Raw genomic sequence first — 21,860 nt, forward strand, 5'->3', positions numbered from 1 at the left:
TGACAATGTTAATACAGCCTCTACTGACAATGCCATTACAACATGAAACTAAGGGATGACTCAGTCTGATAATTATTTTTTATTTCATTGATTCAAATTGTCAATTTGTATCATGACTTATCGTTGCACGATATATTGTTACATGCCTACGATCATACTCCATCCTATATGAAATCTAACATATTGTGGAAGAACAGGCTTGAAAAAAGGAATAAAGTGGACTCGTTTGTAAATGTTAAATATGTTTTTGTCTAGGGTCATTTCCAAGCTGGAAGCACAAGTGAAGCAGCTGGAACATGAGAACATGGCTAAAACTCGTCAGGCTTTCCACAGCCACTTGCAGCCTTCAGGAGTTGGGTAAGAGCTTTATCCCATGTCTGTTAAATACAGTAATACCAGCATGGATTATAGTTCTTTCTCAAAACAAACTATACAGTGCAGTCATGAAGTATTCAGCTTTAAAGTTAATTAATTTTGTCTTTTAATTATTGCTTCTTGCAAATTAAAGGCAAAAACAGGTTCCAAGCTTTGTAAATTTTTTAAATTATATAATTAAAAATGTACATGAGTATTCAGACACTTGACCTTAGTGTATATCAAAGTAACCTTTTCATAGCTGCTGTACTCGGAGTAATCCCTGTACGAACTGCTAGTGGTGTCATTAGTAATTATGGCTGTACAATCCAGATAAAATACAACACTTCAGGTAATTTTATGAATAGTGATAATTCTTTTATCCACATTCACAGGATATGAGCAATCGCGCACTCTGATTGGCTACTCTACTGCTAGGCTATCAGTTCGTATACCATGAGTAGAGAAAAACAGAATTGCGGACCGTGTTGCTAAACCAACTGAAGACAAAATAAAAACTACTTGAAAACAAAACCTCAGAAAATACAAACGAGACAATCAATGATGACGTAGCTTATGCAAGCCCCGTCTTGTCCGGAAGGAACGATCTAAAGTGGGCCACCTTGTGCAGTAAATGTTGCAAGCTACAGTGGTGCTTGAAAGTTTGTGAACCCTTTAGAATTTTCTATATTTCTGCATAAATATGACCTAAAACAACATCAGATTTTCACACAAGTCCTAAAAGTAGATAAAGAGAACCCAGTTAAACAAATGAGACAAAAATATTATACTTGGTCATTTATTTATTGAGGAAAATGATCCAATATTACATATGTGAGTGGCAAAAGTATGTAAACCTCTAGGATTAGCAGTTAATTTGAAGGTGAAATTAGAGTCAGGTGTTTTCAATCAATGGGATGACAATCAGGTGTGAGTGGGCACCCTGTTTCATTTAAAGAACAGGGATCTATCAAAGTCTGATCTTCACAACACATGTTTGTGGAAGTGTGTCATGGCACGAACAAAGGAGATTTCTGAGGACCTCAGCAAAAGCATTGTTGTTGCTCATCAGGCTGGAAAAGGTTACAAAACCATCTCTAAAGAGTTTGGACTCCACCAATCCACAGTCAGACAGATTGTGTACAAATGGAGGAAATTCAAGACCATTGTTACCCTCTCCAGGAGTGGTAGACCAACAAAGATCACTCCAAGAGCAAGGCGTGTAATATTCAGCGAGGTCACAAAGGACCCCAGGATAACTTCTAAGCGACTGAAGGCCTCTCTCACATTGGCTAATGTTCATGAGTCCACCATCAGGAGAACACTGAACAACAATGGTGTACATGGCAGGGTTGCAAGGAGAAAGCCACTGCTCTCCAAAAAGAATATTGCTGCTTATTTGCGGTTTGCTAAAGATCATGTGGACAAGCCAGAAGGCTATTGGAAAAATGTTTTGTGGACGGATGAGACCAGAATAGGACTTTTTGGTTTAAATGAGAAGCGTTATGTTTGGAGAAAGGACAACACTGCATTCCAGCATAAGAACCTTATCCCATCTGTGAAACATGGTGGTGGTAGTATCATGGTTTGGGCCTGTTTTGCTGCATCTGGACCAGGACGGCTTGCCATCGTTGGCGGAACAATGAATTCTGAATTATACCAGCGAATTCTAAAGGAAAATGTCAGGACATCTGTCCATGAACTAAATCTGAAGAGAAGGTGGGTCATGCAGCAAGACAATGACCCTAAGCACACAGATCGTTCTACCAAAGAATGGTTAAAGAAGAATAAAGTTAATGTTTTGGAATGGCCAAGTCAAAGTCCTGACCTTAATCCAATCAAAATGTTGTGGAAGGACCTGAAGCGAGCAGTTCATGTGAGGAAACCCACCAGCATCCCAGAGTTGAAGCTGTTCTGTACTGAGGAATGGGCTAAAATTCCTCCAAGCCGGTGTGCAGGACTGATCAACAGTGACCGGAAACGTTTAGTTGTAGTTGTTGCTGCACAAGGGGGTCACACCAGATACTGAAAGCAAAGGTTCACATACTTTTGCCACTCACAGATATGTAATATTGGATCATTTTCCTCAATCAATAAATGATCAAGTATAATATTTTTGTCTCATTTGTTTAACTGGGTTCTCTTTATCTACTTTTAGGACTTGTGTGAAAATCTGATGTTTTAGGTCATATTTATGCAGAAATATAGAAAATTCTAAAGCGTTTGCAAACTTTTTCAAGCACCACTGTATGTTACACCATATAGAAGCTATATCCACCATAGGAATACTGACTTATTTGCCAGAAAGAATCCAAAACGATGAGGAATTGCCCAAGAAGAAGCTTTTTTTTTTTTGAGCTGCTCATTAAGGTTTAATTAGTCTATAACTTCATTAATAATTGTATTTCAGCAAATCTGGGTAGAAGTTATATGCACCCTAGGTACCCCTACCTTCATGCCAGAAAGAATCAAAATCGGTGAAGAATTGAGGGAGAAGAAGCAATTTGTGTGGAAACTGCTCATTAGAGTTTAATTACTCCATATCTTCATTATTAATTACAATTATGCAAATTTGAGTAGAAGCCATATGCACCACAGGCAGATCTACCTTCCTGCCAAAAAGAATAAAAATCGGTGGTGAATTGAGGGAGGAGAAGCAATTTTCGTGAAATGTGGATGACGGACGGACGACAGACAGCACATGATGACACAGCTCATTGGCCTGTTGGCTGGATCAGCTTAAAAAGCAACAAAATATGGAATAAATGTATTTGATGGTAAGAACGTATGTATACAATCCCCCCCCCCCCCCCCCCCCAAGAGTTATTATAGCACTTTTCACAAATTGCTACGGTCATTTCGCTGGTTTGTTTACATCCTAAGTGGAAATGATTTTGTTGGACATTTTGTATGAAGGGTTTTTTTTTTTGTCTTTTTTTTTTAATCTCTCAGATTTGCAAAAAATAAAAATGCTCGGTTTCTCAAAATCCAGTGAATGTGGATAGAAGAAAAGTTATTCCACTCAAACCTGTCGTACATGGCTTATAGTCAGCTCGATGCTACACGCCTCGTCAGCTGTCGGTTCATGCACGACTCTATTTTGTGGAATAACTGTTAATTATACTCATTGGCCACTTTATTAGGAACACCCATACACCTGCTGTCTGTTTTATGCAGTTCTCTAATCAGCCAATCTCTTGACAGCAGCACAATGCATAAAATAATGCAGATACAAATCAAGAGCTTCAGGTAATGTTCACGTCAAACATCAGAATGGGAAAAATTATGATCTCAAAGTGTGACTTTCACTGTGGCATAGGTGTTGGTTTGAGCCAGATGGACTGGTTTGAGTATTTCAGAAACTGCTGATCTCCTGGGATTTTCACACACAACAGTCTCTAGAGTTTATACAGAATGGTGCGAAAAACATTGAGTGAGCAACAGTTCTGTGGGTGGAAACAAGCGCCTTGTTAAGAGAGGTCAGAGGAAAATGGCCAGATTGGTTCGAGCTGCCAGAGAGGATATAGACCCTTTTCAGTCACGTGACCTTCGTAAACGCGACCGCCATTTTGGACATGTAGTGGACTTCGGCTCGAATCAGTTTGAATGCGAGGAAGGCGACAAACGAAAAACATAAAAGAAAAAGGAGCGAGATGCAGAAAACACCTTCACTATCCAGCGACGTAGGGCATTTACAGGGCGAGCAGAGGGAGAGGTATTTGCAAAAATTGAGGTTAGCAGGCTTAGAGAACGACGTTTACCTGCTTCCACCAGGATTGTTCACTGACATACGGAAGTACACGAAGCCCTCGTCTTTACCTGACTTCGGCCCACATGATCTGTATACCTATGTCATTAAAAACCCATCGCCATACACATACACGCCAACGTCCGAGGTTCCGGAGCGCGCTCCGGCTTGCTCCAGGAGTGCTTCGGCCGAGGTTCCGGAGCGCGCTCCCGCTTGCTCCAGGAGTGCTCCGACCGAGGTTACGGAGCGCGCTCCGGCTTGCTCCGGAGCAAGCCGCTTAATTTGAGGGCAACCTCGGCCGGAGTGTGCTCCGGAACCTCGGCCGGAGCACTCCGGGAGCAAGCCGGCGCGCGCTGCTTAATTTGAGGGGAACCTCGGCCCGAGCACTCCGGGAGCAAGCCGGCGCGCGCTGCTTAATTTGAGGGGAACCTCGGCCGGAGCACTCCGGGAGCAAGCCGGCGCACGCTGCTTAATTTGAGGGAGAGCAAGCCGGAGCGCGCTCCGGAACCTCGGACGTCGGCTCCGGCAGCTATTTATACTGGATCCAGTGTAAATAGTTGCCGGATCATAATTACAGTAAACTAGTAAATACAGTAAAGGAAAAACTTGAGACTGAAAGGTTTTAACAGTCATCCAAATGACTGAACGTAAACATTGCTACAGTAACATACCAGCTACTTGTTGACATTAGCTAGTCAACAATAGCTACTACAGAAGAACAAAGAGGTTACAATGGGTTATTTTAGCCTATTTGGTTACACACTCGCCGCCACAGAATGTTAACAGCAATGTAATGCCTTTTCTGGCTAATTTTATTCGTCTTACCTCCAACAAAGTGGTCACTACACAAGCGTTGGTATGCCGAGGGCTGCCAATCTGTTAATGGCCGCTATCCATCTTCTCCGTCGGGATCCGATAAAATGATAAACCTTGCCTTGTTTGTTGATGGTTACTACATCCAGGTGCACAACAATATAGTGGTATGATGGAAGTCTTGCTGAAAGTAAAAACTTTCTTTGCTGCCGTTCCTCAATGTTGGCTGTGGTAAACTACTGGTAGTACACGTCCAAAATGGCGGCCGCGTTTGTCGTGACGTCACGTGAAAAGGGTCCATAGTAACTCCTATAATCACTCTTCACAACCGTGGTGAGCAGAAAAGTGTCTCGTCATGCAACAGCAGAAGACCACATTGGGTTCCACGCCTGCCATCCAAGAACAGGAATCTTCGTCAAGAATTCCTATTAAAGTGGCTGATGAGTGTGTAATTGGTAGACATTTGCAGTGTATTAAAAGCATAACTGATTGATTAAAATTAGCCTGCATGTTCTTAGCCTCCTTTTCCTGGTGAAATGCAAATGAGAATGAAGGTACGTTCTTCTAGTGGTGCTTGAAAGTTTGTGATCTCTTTCACAGTTTCTGTATTTCTGCATAAACATGACTTAAAACATCGGTGTTTCACACTAGTCTTAAAAATGGACAAAGAGCACCCTATTAAACAAATGAGGCATAAGATTATACTTATTTGTTTACTGAGGAAAATGAGCCAATATTACAGTCTGAGTGACAAAAGGTATTAGCAGTTCATTTAAAGGTGGAGTTAATATAATATTTTCAAATAATTTAATGGCTATAATATTTTTGTCTCATTTAATTGGGTTCTCTTTACATTTAAGACTTAAATCTGATGTTTTTGGTAATATTTATGCAGAAATATAGAAAATTCTAAAGCATTCACAAACCATTGTATACATTTACTCATAACATTTTTGAATTTCTCTTCAGTTTATTCCACCATCCTGATCTTCTACTTTCACCAAGCAAAAGGCAGCGAGACGTGGAATGCGGCGCAAGGAATTCTGGAGGAATAGGAAGGGGGTACGGCTTTACTCGCTGCTATATCATTGCTTCATTAGATCTACACTAGTTACAAGTTTCACTCAGTAGAATTATTTTCAGTGCTCATTCTGTGACAATACTCCACTGACATGACCTGCCACTTCCCCTCCTAGCCGCCCTTCATCTCCGGAGATGGAGCAGACAGATGAGGAACAGACAAGGAGGGACATGCCACTGAGCCCTGTGATGAAGGCTCTGATTCAGATGGAGGACCCCAAAGCCACAGAGGCACGGGCTGTGACTAAAATCCACTGCGACTCTCCCAGTAAGGCACACATGCTTCATAATTGTTTCGGCTGTCTCTAGTCAGGTGAACAGGTCTCCCAAACTGTTAAGGCTCAATTGTACTTGCTTTTAACTCCTAAAGTGCACATAAACAGACAATTCTGAACTGTTTACAAAGATGCAGTGAATAGAGAACAATAACATAACGCACTATTGGGTTCACGATTCAAACTTCCAACGATTTTTTTTGTTGTTGAAAAAAATGTAATAGAAAATTTTATTACCATTAAAAAAAAAAAAAAAAAAGCTATATATTTTTTTTCTTATTCTTTATCAGCTTAAATATTCCTTTTGTTAAATTAAACAAATTTTGTTTCATTTTCTTAATAAGCAATAATTACTTACCCTCATTTGTAAAGGTTGGAGTGAAATATAATTAGCTATTATATTAACTAAAGTATTCCTTTTATTAAAAATGAAAAAAAATGTAAACAAATGGGCCTTTTTGAAGAACAGCAGCAGCAGCTTTATTTATTACACGTATACTTAAGCACAGTGAAATACCTCTCTGCATTTAACCCATCTGAAGCAGTGAGCACACAATGAGTGCGCACACATACCCAGACCAACGGGCAGCTATGCTATAGTGCCCGGGGAGTAGTTGGTGGTTAGGTACCTTGCTCAAGGGCACGTCAACCCAAGTTAACCGAACTGCATGTCTTTGGACTGTGGGGGGGAAACCCACACAGACACGGGAAGAACATGCAAACTCCACACAGAAAGGCCCCCGTCGGCCACTGGACTCAAACCCAGAACCTTCTTGCTGTGAGGTGACAGTGCTAACCACTACACCACCGTGCTGCCCTTTTTTTTTTTTTCCCCTCTTAAGTGTTTATGAACAGTCATACTACCTCCCTTATTTTTTTCCCCCCTTTAGCTTTCAGCAGTCTGTAAAAAGAGAGCTCTGATTTCTTGTTAAATCTGTTTGGACAGTCAGTCACACAACTACTCTTTCACATTTTTAAAATCTGTTTGTGTGTTTTTGTGGCAGTAAAGCTTTGTTACTTCCACCTACAGTGAAGTCACATGCATTCCTGCTATTGTATGCCACCCTCTGCTGTCTAAACACAGTTGCTGCTTGGGAAAGCTAAGAGATTACGCAACCTGATGATTAATCACAATAAAAAAAAAAATTCATTAAATTTGAATCATCATAAATTTGTATTGTGATTTGTCGTTGTATGATAGATTGTTACACGCCTAGTCAGGGATCGACACATCCCTTGTTCAGAAAAGGGGAGAGCCCCACTACTTATTGACTTTCTGCAAAACAAAATAATTAATTTGGAATGCAGCGGTGTTTAAATTCGAGGTACTAAATGATTGTGTTGACAGTGACACATATCAAAAGGAAAATAAAGATTCTCGTCAGATAAGAATAGTATGATTTTATGTTGAGAAACTTGGTTAGTTGAGTATAATGATTGCAAACTTGTTCATTTCTTAGCATTTAACTATCTAACCAGTTGGCTGTAGATATTCAATTTATTTATTTATTTATTTAATCTTTTTTTTTTTTTTTTGAAGAATTTATGATGGCTAATACTACTTACCCTGAGCGACTACATTGTGTTTGCCTACCCCACAGTGTGATATGAGCATTGTGCAATTATATCATAATTCTGTGCACTCTTTGTACAAATACAGAATGTGTTGTGCTTCAGGCTAAAGTGCCAAGTGTGTGTTGTTAATGAGGACCACTGGGGAAAAAGCTGTTTGACTCTTCCCACCCACCCCCCCACACACATTTGAGTACTCTGATTCTTCTGCTCAAGGTAACGTGTGACCGTCCACACTAAAAGCAGTCTATGATGATCTTGCCAGCTCGTTTTCTGACCCTAGTGTTGTATTACTTCAACAAGGTGATTATAGTTGATCTGGTGATGATCCCTTCACACATGCTCTCAACGGTATCAATAGTCGAGTGTATATCTGAAGGGCAAAATGAAAAGTAATTAATAGCAGCAAGAGGTTTTAGTGTATTAGTTTTACCGATGTCCCTTCAGCGTAAGGAGCAAAAATAGCCGTATTGCATACATGAAGCTTTTGTTGTAAAAATGAAATAAACGGTTTGGCATTCCTGCCTTTATAACCACCTCCAGTTTCTTTTATATCCTCATCTGTGGAGCATTTGTATCCTCTACAGTTCCTTTATGTCATACATTTTCTTCAAGTAAAATTCTGGAAACCAAAGGGGGTCATAACAAGCCACCTTTTCCAACAACTTTTTTTTTTTTCTGTTGATTTTGGACTTTTTAAAAATTTTGGAGTGATTTTAAAAAATAGAATTACACCCCCTCTTCATTTAAAAATCAAGGAGGCTGCAAATGTTCACACTGTACTGTATGAACTGTTGATGCAATCATTTTGTTGCAGTTTGTGTATTGCAAGATCAGGAAGGAGACCCACAATAGCCTTTGCAGACAGTATAAGAGCTTTTGATGGGGAAGCTCAATACATTTATTGCATTCTTGTGTGTTACAGGGTTAGGAAACAAGAAACCCACAGTAGCTTTTGTGGACAGCGTAAGAGAGCCTTTACTCGAAAGAAGTGAAACTGTACTTCGAGCTCAGAGAAGTCTTTCTCCAGAGGGCCATCGCTCTTCATCTCTTCCCCCAAGAGCACAGAGAGCAGGTCCTCCATCCACACCAAGTAAGCAAGCTATGCCACATTGCTGAATATCTATAACCAGAACATAACATTGGGTAATTAATGGTCATTAGTAAACTGAAACTAGACTGAAGGCAAAAAAGAATAGTTTACATTTTTTAATTCAGTTAAAGAAAAATGGAAATTGAAAATTATACATGCCCTATGCCTTCTCTCTAACCGCAAGCTGGCCTAATGGTTAGCGTGTCCACCTGTCAACCAGGTCGGATCTTACCAAAGACCATCATAAAAATGGTACCTACTGGCAGCTGGCAAGGCACACGGCAATACAGATGCGAGTCAGGAGTCAAACTCTTGCGGTTACCAGAGAACCAGCCCCCTACTGTAAAACCCTAGCTATTGCTGGGTTTCACTTGACGTCACATCCACCTCATTAGTTATTCAAAACTTTAGCTGGTGGTCTACCAAAGCTCAGCTGACAAAGCATTTGTACCTTGAAGGTGCATTGCTTGTATGAAAAGTGCCTTACGCTTGCGTTGTTTGAATCGATCAAACCGTCAAACTGATAAGTTTCTTCAGGGTTCCCCGTGAACTAATGAGAGAGAAAAAAAGGGGTGAACAAACACAGGATTTCACAAAGATGCCGAGAAAGGTGGCTTTTGAACCTCTCACTAAACTCAAAGGGAACAGAGTCGATGCATGCTCGAGTTTGCAGTGATCACTTCGTGAAAGGTTTGTATCTCCCACTCAACTATGTCCTTAGTGTTTTCCAAGAACTTTTCTTGCTACGTGTCGTTATTTTACGGCCCTTTTTTTTTTTTTTTAATAAAGTCACGAAGCGCTAAATTTTTAATATGTAGTGAAAGTTCATTATGTCTACCTATTGAAACTATTCTTTAAATTCGTTTCTTAAGACAAGGATTTTTTAAGATGTTACGTTGACAGTTTTGGCGATAAACTTCCGCCTTCTTCAAAACAGTCACCAGATATCGAGTGGTGACGTGCCTTATCAGCTGATGTTACTCTAAGGAGGTGTGAACGTCCCACCCAATTTGACAGGTAGTTCACGCCTCCTGCTGTCAGGTCGCTCCTCCAGGACGGCGCTCCAGGTGTGTGACAGCGCGTATGCTCCCTCATCCCGGTTCATCGTTCTCTGCGCACGCTTTCGTATCGCCACTGCCTCTAAAATCCAACGCTGGAATCTATTTTCTTCAGCGCGAATGACTCTGGCCTCTTCCCAATTCATTATATGATTTTGCCGTTTACAGTGGTCTGAAATGGCTGATTTTAAGTTTTCTTGGTGTGCTCTTTCTTTTTCGGATCTTGAGTCTTTTTGTTGTTTCTTTTTCACATTCTATTTGGTGTTCTTTTTTGCGAGTATGGAAGCATCTGCCCGTTTCGCCAATATAAACTTTATTACATGAACGGCAAGGGATTTCATATTTGACCAATACTGACCAATATCTACTCTGCACATCTGAACATCCCATCGCACACACAATGTCAGTAATCAGAACACTATACAACCGAACACAGAACATCACGGAGGAGAAAGACAGACAGGAGGAGGAACAACACATCCAACAGGCATTAAAAAACTGCCAATATCCACCGTGGGCAATTCGAAAAGGGAAATTACAGACACAAACAAAGGAAAAAAACAAACAAACAAGGAAAAACAGAAAAAACAAACCGAGGCTTTGTCACACTACCATACATAAAAGGAGTTACAGAACGCATCCAACGATCCATGAAGAAATACCACATCAACACCCCGGTCAAACCATACAAAAACCTCCGACAGCTGCTAGTTCACCCCAAAGATAAAATACAACTGGACAATAAATGCAACGTCATATATGAAATCCCTTGCCATTCATGTAATGTAACCCTTTACCCTTTACAAAAAAGTTGTAAGCCTCCATACTCTTCCACGCTTTCATCTGTTTTGTGGTGTAGAAGGACGTCTGCAACACCAGATAGTTCAAGATGTCGGGGAACTCGACTGAAGGGTAGTTTTCGAGATTGTATGAGACATCCTTCTTTCCCAGACTGTAGGGGTCGATTCCATTGCACATAGCAATCTTCTGAGTATATCTAAAGCGAGCAGTGGCTTCTAGATTACGAGCGTACTCTGTTATCGCTAGTTGTTTGTTTGCACTACGGCAGCCGTTTAGACCACCAGCTATTTCACTTCCGGTAAAACCGCTAAGAAAAGTCACATGACTGAAACCCAGCAATATAATAGGTGAGAGGTCAAGGGCTATAGAAACAGTGCCTCAAGGAGCTAGGTAGTACTGGGACAGGAGACTGCCCGGGAAGACCAGTTCCTGGCATGGGAGGGATTTTGAACCCTTCTCTGATAAAGCCATGTAGGGCCCTTTTTTTTTTTTTTAAAGCAGTAGGGAGGGTGTTGTAATAGCAGTGGTGATGTTGACAGTGTAAATATTTTGAGTGTTCTATTGCTTGTTTCCAAAGTAATTGGGGGGGGAGTAAAGCAAAGAAACTATGGGCATTGCTTTAAATATCTATTTTTAATATTGGTTATTTCTTCTGCCACCAAGAAAAAGAAAAAAGTTCCAGTATTTCAATCCCAATATTGTTATATGGAACATTTTTAAAATGATCCATTTTACTAACAGCTGGTCCAGATGATTCTGATGCTAGCTCCTCAGCATTTGCTAAAGCAGGGCTTTTCAAAGTGTGGGGTGCACCTCCCCTAAGGGGGCCCCAGAGTTCTTCGGGGGGGGGCGCAACGTGAGGAAAAATAAACCAGAATAAGTTATTATTGCGGATATTTAGCGAACTTCAGCTAGCCTTTGCCAGAGACAAAATGGATCGATTTTTAGTACCTAAAGCTACAGTGAGTGAGGAGACAGAGTCTGGGCCAAGCAAAAAAAGAAGGAATTATGACCACGATTATTTAAAGTTTGGATTTTCATGGACTGGATCTGAAGATGCTCCACTGCCACAGTGTGTTGTCTGCCAAGAGGTGCTAGCTAATGATGCTATGAGATGTTTAAAATGTGTAAAACAAGATGTTTTTAAAAAAAAGCACAGATGTTTAAAATGTGTGGGGGAAAAAAAAAGGTTTTAAAAAAGCTCATATGTTTTAAATGTGTAAAAAAAAAAAGTTTTCAAAAGGCACAGATGTTTAAAATGTATAAAAGAAAAAAATAAAAATGTGTACAACAACCATTTTTTAAAAATACGAATGGAACATTAAGTATAGCAACAACAAAAATTGTAAGGGGGGGGGCACTGTTGTTTATTTGCTCTCTGAGGGGGGGGGGTTGACTCTCCCACACTTTGAAAACCCCTGTGCTAAAGCAAACAGCAGCTATATTGTTTGTACCCTGCATCACTTTCCAGAGGAATTAAACCCAGTCAAATTGTAAATTTGAGGTTCGGTCACAGGATGAGGAATTAATTTCTTCAGCACACATAGTCACATGTATGCTTGTGCTATACATTTGGGTATCTGGAGTGCCGACCAACCCACACACACTCTGAAAGACACCCGATTGGTTTATTTTGGGTGGCCTGTTTCAGAAAACATGCGCTTCAACAAGCCGTACAGATTTGCCTCCTCGTTCTATGTCACAAGGGGAGCTCATTAGAATGAGCCCACCCCCTCATCTGAGCATCTCCACTCATGGTTTGAGAACTGCCTTTGTGAATGAATGTTCATCAGGAAAGTGATGCCTGATTGGCTTGCAGAAGAGTGGGTGGGGTGAGCAGTGGCTCATTTATCATTTAAAGGAACAGGCATTTCCTTAAATCGGCCATTTTGAACAGGGCTGTTTCGACAGGGTGAGCGTATCCTTGTAGTATTTTGACCAAAGCATGTCTCTGATATTTCATTAAAACTTAAGGGAACTGGGTCAACGTGCAGAAAATGGGTACAATAGGTCTCCTTTAATCATCCAACAAGTGACAATAATTAAATATATGAAAAACAGTAACTCACAAGATGACATGTATGAGACAATAAAAACATAAGACGTTTTCTTTTTGAGGTCAAAGAACTTATAAAACTGTTACTTTGCAAGACGTAGTCAGTGAAATGCTACAGATTTGTTTAAAGTAGAGGTAAGATGTTTGTCATCAAAAGTGGAGTGTTAAATGCAGTTCCTCTTTTGGTATTTTCCTTTCAATTATTTTAGCAAAGAGAGAAACTCTACTATATCCGCTCTCGGCGAAGTCCAGTCCCAAGCGATGCCCGACAGAGAACGTGTCCACTGCATTCGGTCGTCCCATGCATTGCCAACAGCACCTGCATAACCGGTATGTTTAGCGTGAGACATTATTGTACTGCTTGTCTTCTTTTACTGCCGACAGCATCTTATCAGCTCAAATGTTAACTTATCAGATTTTCAGGCTTTTTATAGAAGTCGGTCTTTGTGTGGTTTTAGGTTTGATTTGCATTTTGATCAAACGGGTTTCAGCTCATCGCTGCCATCTCGGCGCAACTCCAGAACAAGACTACAGTTCATGCCAGAAGGTAGTTTTTGTTCTTGCAAACGTATCTAGGTACACACGGTGGAATATTTCATCAACGGCTGATGTACAGCAACACTAAGATCATTGTCCCAGTAATATCCTGATATTGTCTGAATGGGGGGGGGACCTAACCTTTTTTTTTTTTTTTTTTTTTCCCCCCCAGTTCTTTTGAAAATACAAATGTTGCTTCATTCTCCATTTTATTATTAAGACTATTAATAAACATTTAGTAATTATACTCCAGTGCTGTTGATTAATTTTCTACAACAGCAGCTCTGACAGTAGCTCTATCGACTCCGGTATTACTTTTATTGTACTATTATTATGCTCCACATACTGTTAAATAAACAATTTAAATAAAAAAAAAAAAAACCTTGCTGCTATTTAGCAAAGGAACTTTCCATCATTGATATGGAATGAAGAACTGGGAAAGAGAGTGAATGAAATTAACAACCGACTATCACTGCTATAATGTAGACAGGTAAACAGTGTGAGCTGGTCTTTAATTAAGAGATGTTATTGCTGTGGTATACGATACCCAGTTGCTTTGGGACATGCTGTTGTAGGAAAATATCACACCATCCCTGTTACTGATTATTCTCCTATAAAATTGTCATATTGTGTTTGTTTCCGTACTTATTGACAGTGTTTTAGTCGAGTCACTAAACCTCAAGTCAGAGTCATTAAAAAAAAAATTTCGAGTTGAGTCCGAGAACAAGACTCCAACCGCACCATTTGGCGGTGGCTGTTTTTGCACCATTAGCTTGTTCCTGAACATGACGTATGAACAAGTGAAGGTGCATTCTCTCTTTCTTTTAAAGATATTTTTTTTGGGCTTTTTGCACCTTTATTGGATAGGACAGTGTAGAGACAGGAAATGAGCGGGAGAGAGAGACGGGGAGGGATCGGGAAATGACCTCGGGTTGGAATCGAACCCGGGTCCCCGGATTTATGGTATGGGGCCTTATCCACCTGAGCCACGACGCCCCCAGGTGCATTCTTTTTGTCAGGGAGTGTGAAGTATTCCGTTAGAGATGGTTGGGAGACGGATGTAAGTGCAGAAGTTGTGTTTATTAATGCAAATGAAGACAGGTAAACAATCAAGAATGGTAGGCAAAATTGTAAAACGGTGAAACAAGCAGTAGGTTGAGCGATGCACAAACAGGCTATCGGAGACTCGGCAGAATCAAAGACGGGAAATCAGGAAACCAAACAAGGAAATAAGGCTTGGTAATGTGTCAGCAACGCAACTCAATACTTCGCAAAGTAAGTGTGTTTTTGTATAGGCGCGCTGATTGGGCCTTAATCCTGTGCAGGTGCGAGTCGTTTATGGTGTGCGTGTTGTCCGGAACACGCCCGAGAGTCTATCTGATGCACGCGCCAAGGCGTGCAGGTGTGACACACTTGCATAAAATTAGTAAAAAATGAATGTAGATATAAATATCTTCTGCCAAATTATTATGGCATGTTACAAAAACCGAAGAAAAAGTCTGAGTCCTCATCTCCAGTTTACGAGTCTGAAAGCAGTTAATGCACGAGTCCAAGTCGAGTCACGAGTCCTTAAAATTAGGGCACAAGTCGGACTCGAGTACTACAAGCCTGTTTATTGGACACTAATACACGTAGGAAATGTGTTATGAACCTGCAAAAAATTGACCTTTTTAACACCTCAAGCTACATTGCTTCTATGATCTTAGATGTAACGGCTTGACTACATTATGAACAGGTATTTTACCACTCTCCTACAGTTAAAACTCAGACCAGCTCGGCGTCAGGACGGGCTGTAGAGAGCAGAGAATCCGAGGAGCAAGAGGTTACAGACCCAGACCTGCTGACCCATGACCACGAGGATGAGATCATCCTCCCTCGGGTTCAGTCTCTAGCTGACGCTGAGAAGCTGTGTGATGAGCTCACACAGGAGAAACAGCAGGTGAGCCTGGAATAAATTTTTCCATCAGTTTTGGCTTCCTTTGTGCTGTGCAATCAGAAAAGCCTTCCCTCCACCTCCCTCCCTCTCTCTGTACTGAGCGAGGATGTTTCTCGCCCTGTGTGTACTGTTTTGAAAGCTGTCTGGGGATTTTATGGATTAGGACACAGCAGCTAACACAGCACATGGCATTTCAGTAATTCTAATTAAATAAAATACCAGGGGCTTTCCCGTTTATTTGCCCTTGTCGCAATGGTTGTAAGTAATACATACATACTGGTGTAAAGGAGAGGCTGGGGCTGATTTTAGTTCTAGCCCAGAGTGTAGAGTCACACAGTCTATCAGTTACTCCTAGATTTCTTCTACATTGGAGCTAATTTGGTTAAATCCGCTTCTCTGAAACTTCCATAACATCATTATTAGTGACTGAGAAAACACAGTAAATAATAAAAATACATTAAACATGCACAAGAGGTAGAATAACTTATCCATCATTGATTTTTCGGAATATATTTGGAGAAAAAATTGGACGCAATGGGGGAGTAGCAGCTTATGAAGGGTGTTTCAGGGCATCTTTGTGTGTGCGTAATAGTTTTATGCCTGTATTGAGAACCCGTACTATAAGACTCAACTGTAATGGTTGCATAATAGTAACAGCAACTTGCTGATTTATTGAGTTTTTGATTTCCATCTGCTCATATTTATTGAAGGTCCTTTGGAGCTGTCAGAGATTTGCTGTTAGTGAAGTCATTGTTTTTGTTCCGTTAAACTTCCCCAACAAGTGGTGCACTTAGTGTTTCAGTTCCTTGACGCTGGTTAGGCTCAGACTGAGATGTAACACATGGCCGCAAAGTGCATTAACATGTCTGTCTGGCTTCAGCTCCATGGCTTCAGTCCATCTCGGCGCATGATCTCTGTACATTTCCCCTAAATAACCAGCCAATTCTGTTCTAGTTTATGATCTCTAATTTTAGCCCAGTGTCCTTCCCTCCTTCCTATTAAAGCTGAAGTGCTAATTCAAAGCTATGTTGTTCCAGCTGTTCCTCATCACCGGCCGCTTCGTTCATTTTCTGAAACGGTGTGATGCGCCAATGTCAAAATATTTATTTAATTTCTTTCCCACAGATCGAGGCAGCACTCAGTCGTATTCCTGGGGCTGGAGCCAGGGTCACCTTACAGACCAGGCTGGATCAGGTACACGTCCAGTCAAGTGCTAAAAACTGAACAAGACGTAGGAATGAGATGGGCCAGAAAATAAGTTCCAAATAGAATATGTTTAGATCTGAATACTGTTAAAAGTTTGCATCACCCAATCTGAACATTGGATAAATATGTAAAGAATAAAACATCACAAGGTGTGCTGTTGGAGGAAAATAACCAATGACAGGACAGGGTGGTGTGATGCAGCCATGTGTTAAGTGGACTTGGTGTTACCACCGATTTGATTATTTTCATACAACAGCACATCTTGTGCATTTTCTTCTGCCTCTTATGGAACAATTTACCAACGATTATATTTTTATTAATTAACAAATGGTGTGTCATGCTTTTTATCCTATTTATAGTTACATTTAAAAACTAGACCACTATGAACAGCCAGCAATCCTCTCTTTTCCTCTCTCTTTTGAAGTTAATAGGACAAAAAAAATGCATTTTGTCGTCTTATAGATGACTTGCAACCACATGATCAAAATGTGCTACGTCTTGAGCGTCCGCTGTTATGGTGGATATACAAAGCAACTAGGATGGCAGCCGCTGAAAGCGTGTCTGTAAACAATGCTGAATTTTCTCAGTATTACCATGATTTGAACGATCAAGTGAAGAGTCGATACAAAGAGAAGATGGAGATGTGTGGTTTTGACCCATATTATTTAAAAAAGTCAGACTTTTCTGAAGATAAGACACTTCTACTGACCATCGAGTACCCAGATATCGTGTTCTATCTGGTTTGGCTGTTGAAGAATCAAGTCCGACCTTGGACGAAACATAGCCCATGTTCTGAGTGAGTGCCCAGTCTGGATTGTTTCTGTCATATAATTTTGCTGGCGCTCCTAGAAGCGAAATGGTAATACACGTGTTAAAATTATAACAATGACTGAGTGAACCATGACAAGAGAGCGCTCATTTTATAGCAAAATTCTAGCAACACGAAATAAAATTCTTCCATGATTGAGAAAGCTTTTGAGTCTCACCTGAGACAAAATGATTACTGCGAACACGAGCTGTTTTGGTTTTGGCCTCTGTTAGATAATGCATCCATTCCTACATTTCATGCCTGTAACGCATTCCAAAAAAAAGTTGAGACGGGGCAATTTAGGGCTAGTAATGAGAGAAAATGATTAAATAATGATGTGATTTGAAACGGGTGATGTCAACAGGTGATTGGAGTCATGATTTAGTACAAAATCAGTATCCAGGAAAGGCCAGCTCTGTGATGGGCTGAGGGTCTCCAGTTTGTCAATGAATGCATGAGGAAAATTGTTAATGTTTAAAAACAATGTTCCTCAAAGAAAGATAAGAAGGGATTTTGAATATTTCACCCTCTATGGTGCATAACATCATTAAGCGATTCAAGGAATCTGGAGGAATTTCAGTGTGTAAAGGGCAAGGGTGCAAGCCTAAGTTGAACACCTGTGATCTCTGATCCCTCAGATGGCACTGCATCAAGAACAGTCATTCATCTATAGCTGATGTAACCATGTGGGCTCGGGATTACTTTGGCAAACTTTTGTCAAGCTACAATACGGATTTACATCCACAAATGCCAGTTAAAACTTTACCGTGCAGAAAGGAAGTCTTATGTTAACTGTGTCCAGAAGCACCGTCATCTTCTCTGGGCTCACAGGCATGTGGGATGGACCATCACGCAGTGGAAATGTGTATTGTGGTCAGACAAATCAGTATTCCAGGTCTTTTTATTGTAAGAAATGGTCAGCATGTGCTTTGGACGAAAGATGAAAAGGACCATCTAGACTGTTACCACCATCGGTCTGTCATGGTATGGGGTTGTGTCACTGCCCTTGGCAAAGGTGACTTGCACTTCTCTGATGGAGCATTAATGCAGAAAAGTACACAGATTTTGGAGCAACATATGCTGCCTTCAAGATGACATCTTTTCCAGGGAGATTTCAACAAGTCAATACAAAACCACATTCAGCACACATTGCAAAGGCATGGCTGTGGAACAAGAGGGTGCCTGTCCCCAATAGAGAATGCGTGGCGAATTTTGAAACAAATAATGACTATGACCCTGTACTGTTACACACCTTAAAACCTGTTTGCAGGAAAAATGGAACAAAATAACACCTGAAATACTTCGTCACTTGGTGTCTTCAGACCCTAAACATCTTTTAAGTGTTATGAGAAGGAATGGCAACATGAAAAGTGGTAAAAGCTTTACCATCCCAATTTTTTTTTTAATGTGTTGCAATAATCAAAATAGTAATGTTTTATTTATTTTTTTTTTTTTTGGGGGGGGAGAAGCCCCAGTGGGTGGCACGGTGGTGTAGTGGTTAGCACTGTCGTCTCACAGCAAGAAGGTCCGGGTTTGAGCCCTGTGGCCGACGAGGGGCTTTCTGTGTGGAGTTTGCATGTTCTCCCCGTGTCCGCGTGGGTTTCTTCCAGGTGCTCCGGTTTCTCCCACAGTCCAAAGACATGCAGGTTAGGTTAACTGGTGACTCTAATTTGACCGTAGGTGTGAATGTGAGTGTGAATGGTTGTCTGTGTCAGCCCTGTGATGACCTGGCGACTTGTCCAGGGTGTACCCCGCCTTTTGCCCGTAGTCAGCTGGGATAGGCTCCAGCTTGCCTGCAACTCTGTAGAACAGGATAAAGCGGCTAGAGATGATATGAGAAACCCCAATAAATTAATTGGGTAAAACGTCATATAATGTGGTGTTTTGAGTGTAATACAGGTCAACGATTACTTACAAATCATTGTTTTCAGTTTTAATTTCAATTTCATCATACCGTCCCAAATTGTTCTGATTTGGGATTGGACCGTCAGAGCTGCTGTTATACAGAAAATTAATCAAGACCTTCTGACCAATCGGAATCAAGAATTTTACAGTAATGCAGAATAAATGCTTTGCCGTTGGGGGATGCAAACTTTTTGCACTCAACTGTTGACTTTGAGTGCTATTTTTATTCTATTTCTGAAATATTACCTTTGTGATCATGCTTATTAAAATGTTTCTTGTTCTTCAGGCGTCGTTAGAGAACCGATTGGAAAAAGTGAACCGTGATCTGGGATCCATACGCATGACTCTGAAACGATTCCACGTTCTCCGCTCCTCTGCCAATATATAGCTAGCGGTCACGGTCATGTTCATCTAATAAGGACTGTGAAAGATTTGTGACTGGGACACAGGACTCTTCCATTGTACATAATACAAAGTTCAGTATTTCTACTTTTGTTATGGTAGGTTATTTTTTAATGTTTATATGATTATGTTTTTTAATACGCAGAATAGAAACTGATTTTTAAAGTATATTTTGATACACGGATTTGTAAAAAAAGGAAAAAGGTACTTTTTTATGTCATGAAAGTATGTTGTATGCTTGACTCATTCAGGGTTTTTTTTTTTTTTTAAATATAAAACATTTTGCTGCTGAAACAATGATTGAAGCAAAAAAAAGTTCAATAGAACTGGACATTTACAGTATTATTTTTTTTTAAAATTGCCAGCAGTTCATTAACTTTTTTTTAATTCTTTTCTACGTTCAACTTGAATTGTTTATTTATTCCTTTTTATCCAACAGGTTTAATATTTTTATTTTTGTTGTGAACCATTTTGATTCCATTTTTCCTGTGCAACATGTGAATATTTTATAATACGTTAGATTTTAGTTACCTTTGTCATTTCGTGAGGAATCAACCAAGAATCTCACGCTTGCAGTTTCTATACCCATACATCCACTTCTCTTTTAGACATTCCACACTACTTTCATGATCCCTTTCCAAACCACATCATTTGTGTATGCACTCTTTTACAAGGCAGAACTTCGACACTTTGAGACTTTTGCCACTTTGAACAGAATGCCTTTGTAATGCATGGAAAATTGACAATTTAAAATGATTCCATTTAATTCTCGTGAATAAGGCTCTTTTTCATTCCACGTCGATCACTGGATCGCTATTTACTCTTGCACCAAGCACCTGAATAAAAATACTTCAAAATGCAAAACCAGCTGTTGCAGAAATTCCATTGTTCAGTTTGTGTTCGAAAGCTGATGACTGAAATCTGAATGCTGCCAGAGAGCCGCTGCTGCAGCCCTTGAGCGACGTTCTTGGAGCTCAACGATTCAGCTTGGTTGTTATTGGATTGTATACTGCCTCAGTGTCTAAGATGCATAGCTTTTTTCAAATTAATAAATGTAAATGCTCCATGCTGGTCATTACATTGCTGAAGTGATTTGTCAGGCTCCGAGTATAATAGGATTTTAAAATACTTTTCTTGACCTACAATGTATCAAATGGTCTTTGGCCTAAATATTTCCAGGAACTTATTAAAGCTCATCCTGCATAGCTCACTCAAAAGACTAAAGCTTTTTCGAAGGAGATTTTAAGAGTAGCAAAGGTGAAATGACTTATTGCAGAAATACTGGAAGTTCTCATTGCAAATTTGTGTTTACTTCAGTTTCTTTATATTTCTTTTATTTATTTCTATGGATATAAAATGGCTGTTTATTCTTTACCAAGGGGCACAATACTTGTGCTTGTTTGATCGCGTCTGCACTTTATCCGAGTATAGCTGAAATTACTTATTGTACTCTTAATTATATTTTCATGAAAAGATCGTGTCTTAATGTTTCTCTTTTCTTAAGTACTAATTTTAAAATTGCACAGCCTATTTTCAATTTATTAACTTTAAATTATTCAATCAAATCTATTCTAATTTCTCTGTCTACTACATTCAATACCATTTGTGTAAAGACTGCCCTTTGGTCTCAGTACTTTGCACAATACTAGTGGTTCATTTCTAATATCAATCAATAACTTCTAATTTAAGTTAAAATCACATCCTTTTAGTTGCGTACACATACTACAGTCTATAGAGTTTACACAAAATGGTGCAAAAATTATCCAGTTCTGAGGCATTGTTGATGAGGAGAGAAGTCAGAGTTGAATGGCCGGTATGGTTCAAAAAAGGTTATGGAAACACGGATAAACACTCTTTTTACAATAGTGGTGAGCATAAAAAGCATCTCAGGAAACACAACATGTAGAACTTTAAGGTGGGTGGTCTATAACAGCAGATGATCACATAAGGTATCGCTCTTTTCAGCCGAGAGCAGGAATCTGGGGCTACAACGGGAACAAGTTCACTGTAACTGAACAGTTGAAGAGGAGTTCAGGTGTCAGAAGTCATGGCCTAAAGGTTAGAGAAGCAGCTTTGGGACCAAAAGATTGCTGGTTCCAAGATTCCTTGGACCATCAGGAATGGCTGAAGTGCCCTTGAGCAAGGCACCTAACTCCAACTGCTTCCTGGTGTGGGTATATCAGGGTCTTCTTGTACATCGCTCTGGAAAAGAGCAT

At 40.2% G+C, this 21,860-nt stretch overlaps 1 protein-coding gene across 2 annotated transcripts in view; it reads left to right on the top strand.

Annotated features, from left to right (window-relative positions):
• LOC132873513 (M-phase phosphoprotein 9) overlaps positions 1-20,710 on the top strand; it is a 41,911-nt gene extending 21,201 nt beyond the window's left edge. For both annotated transcript variants that reach the window (XM_060909169.1, XM_060909170.1), the window contains exons 16-24: positions 256-357; positions 5,885-5,977; positions 6,112-6,263; positions 8,768-8,935; positions 13,060-13,180; positions 13,309-13,397; positions 15,145-15,326; positions 16,449-16,517; positions 19,529-20,710. In XM_060909169.1, the coding sequence (XP_060765152.1) occupies positions 256-357; positions 5,885-5,977; positions 6,112-6,263; positions 8,768-8,935; positions 13,060-13,180; positions 13,309-13,397; positions 15,145-15,326; positions 16,449-16,517; positions 19,529-19,630 (1,078 nt within the window). In that variant the 3' untranslated portion in view covers positions 19,631-20,710. The remainder of the gene's footprint in view (positions 1-255; positions 358-5,884; positions 5,978-6,111; positions 6,264-8,767; positions 8,936-13,059; positions 13,181-13,308; positions 13,398-15,144; positions 15,327-16,448; positions 16,518-19,528) is intronic.
• Positions 20,711-21,860: the final 1,150 nt, after the last annotated feature.

Source organism: Neoarius graeffei, chromosome 25 (genome assembly GCF_027579695.1).
Source record: "Neoarius graeffei isolate fNeoGra1 chromosome 25, fNeoGra1.pri, whole genome shotgun sequence".
In the NCBI taxonomy this organism is placed as follows: Eukaryota; Metazoa; Chordata; class Actinopteri; order Siluriformes; family Ariidae; genus Neoarius; species Neoarius graeffei.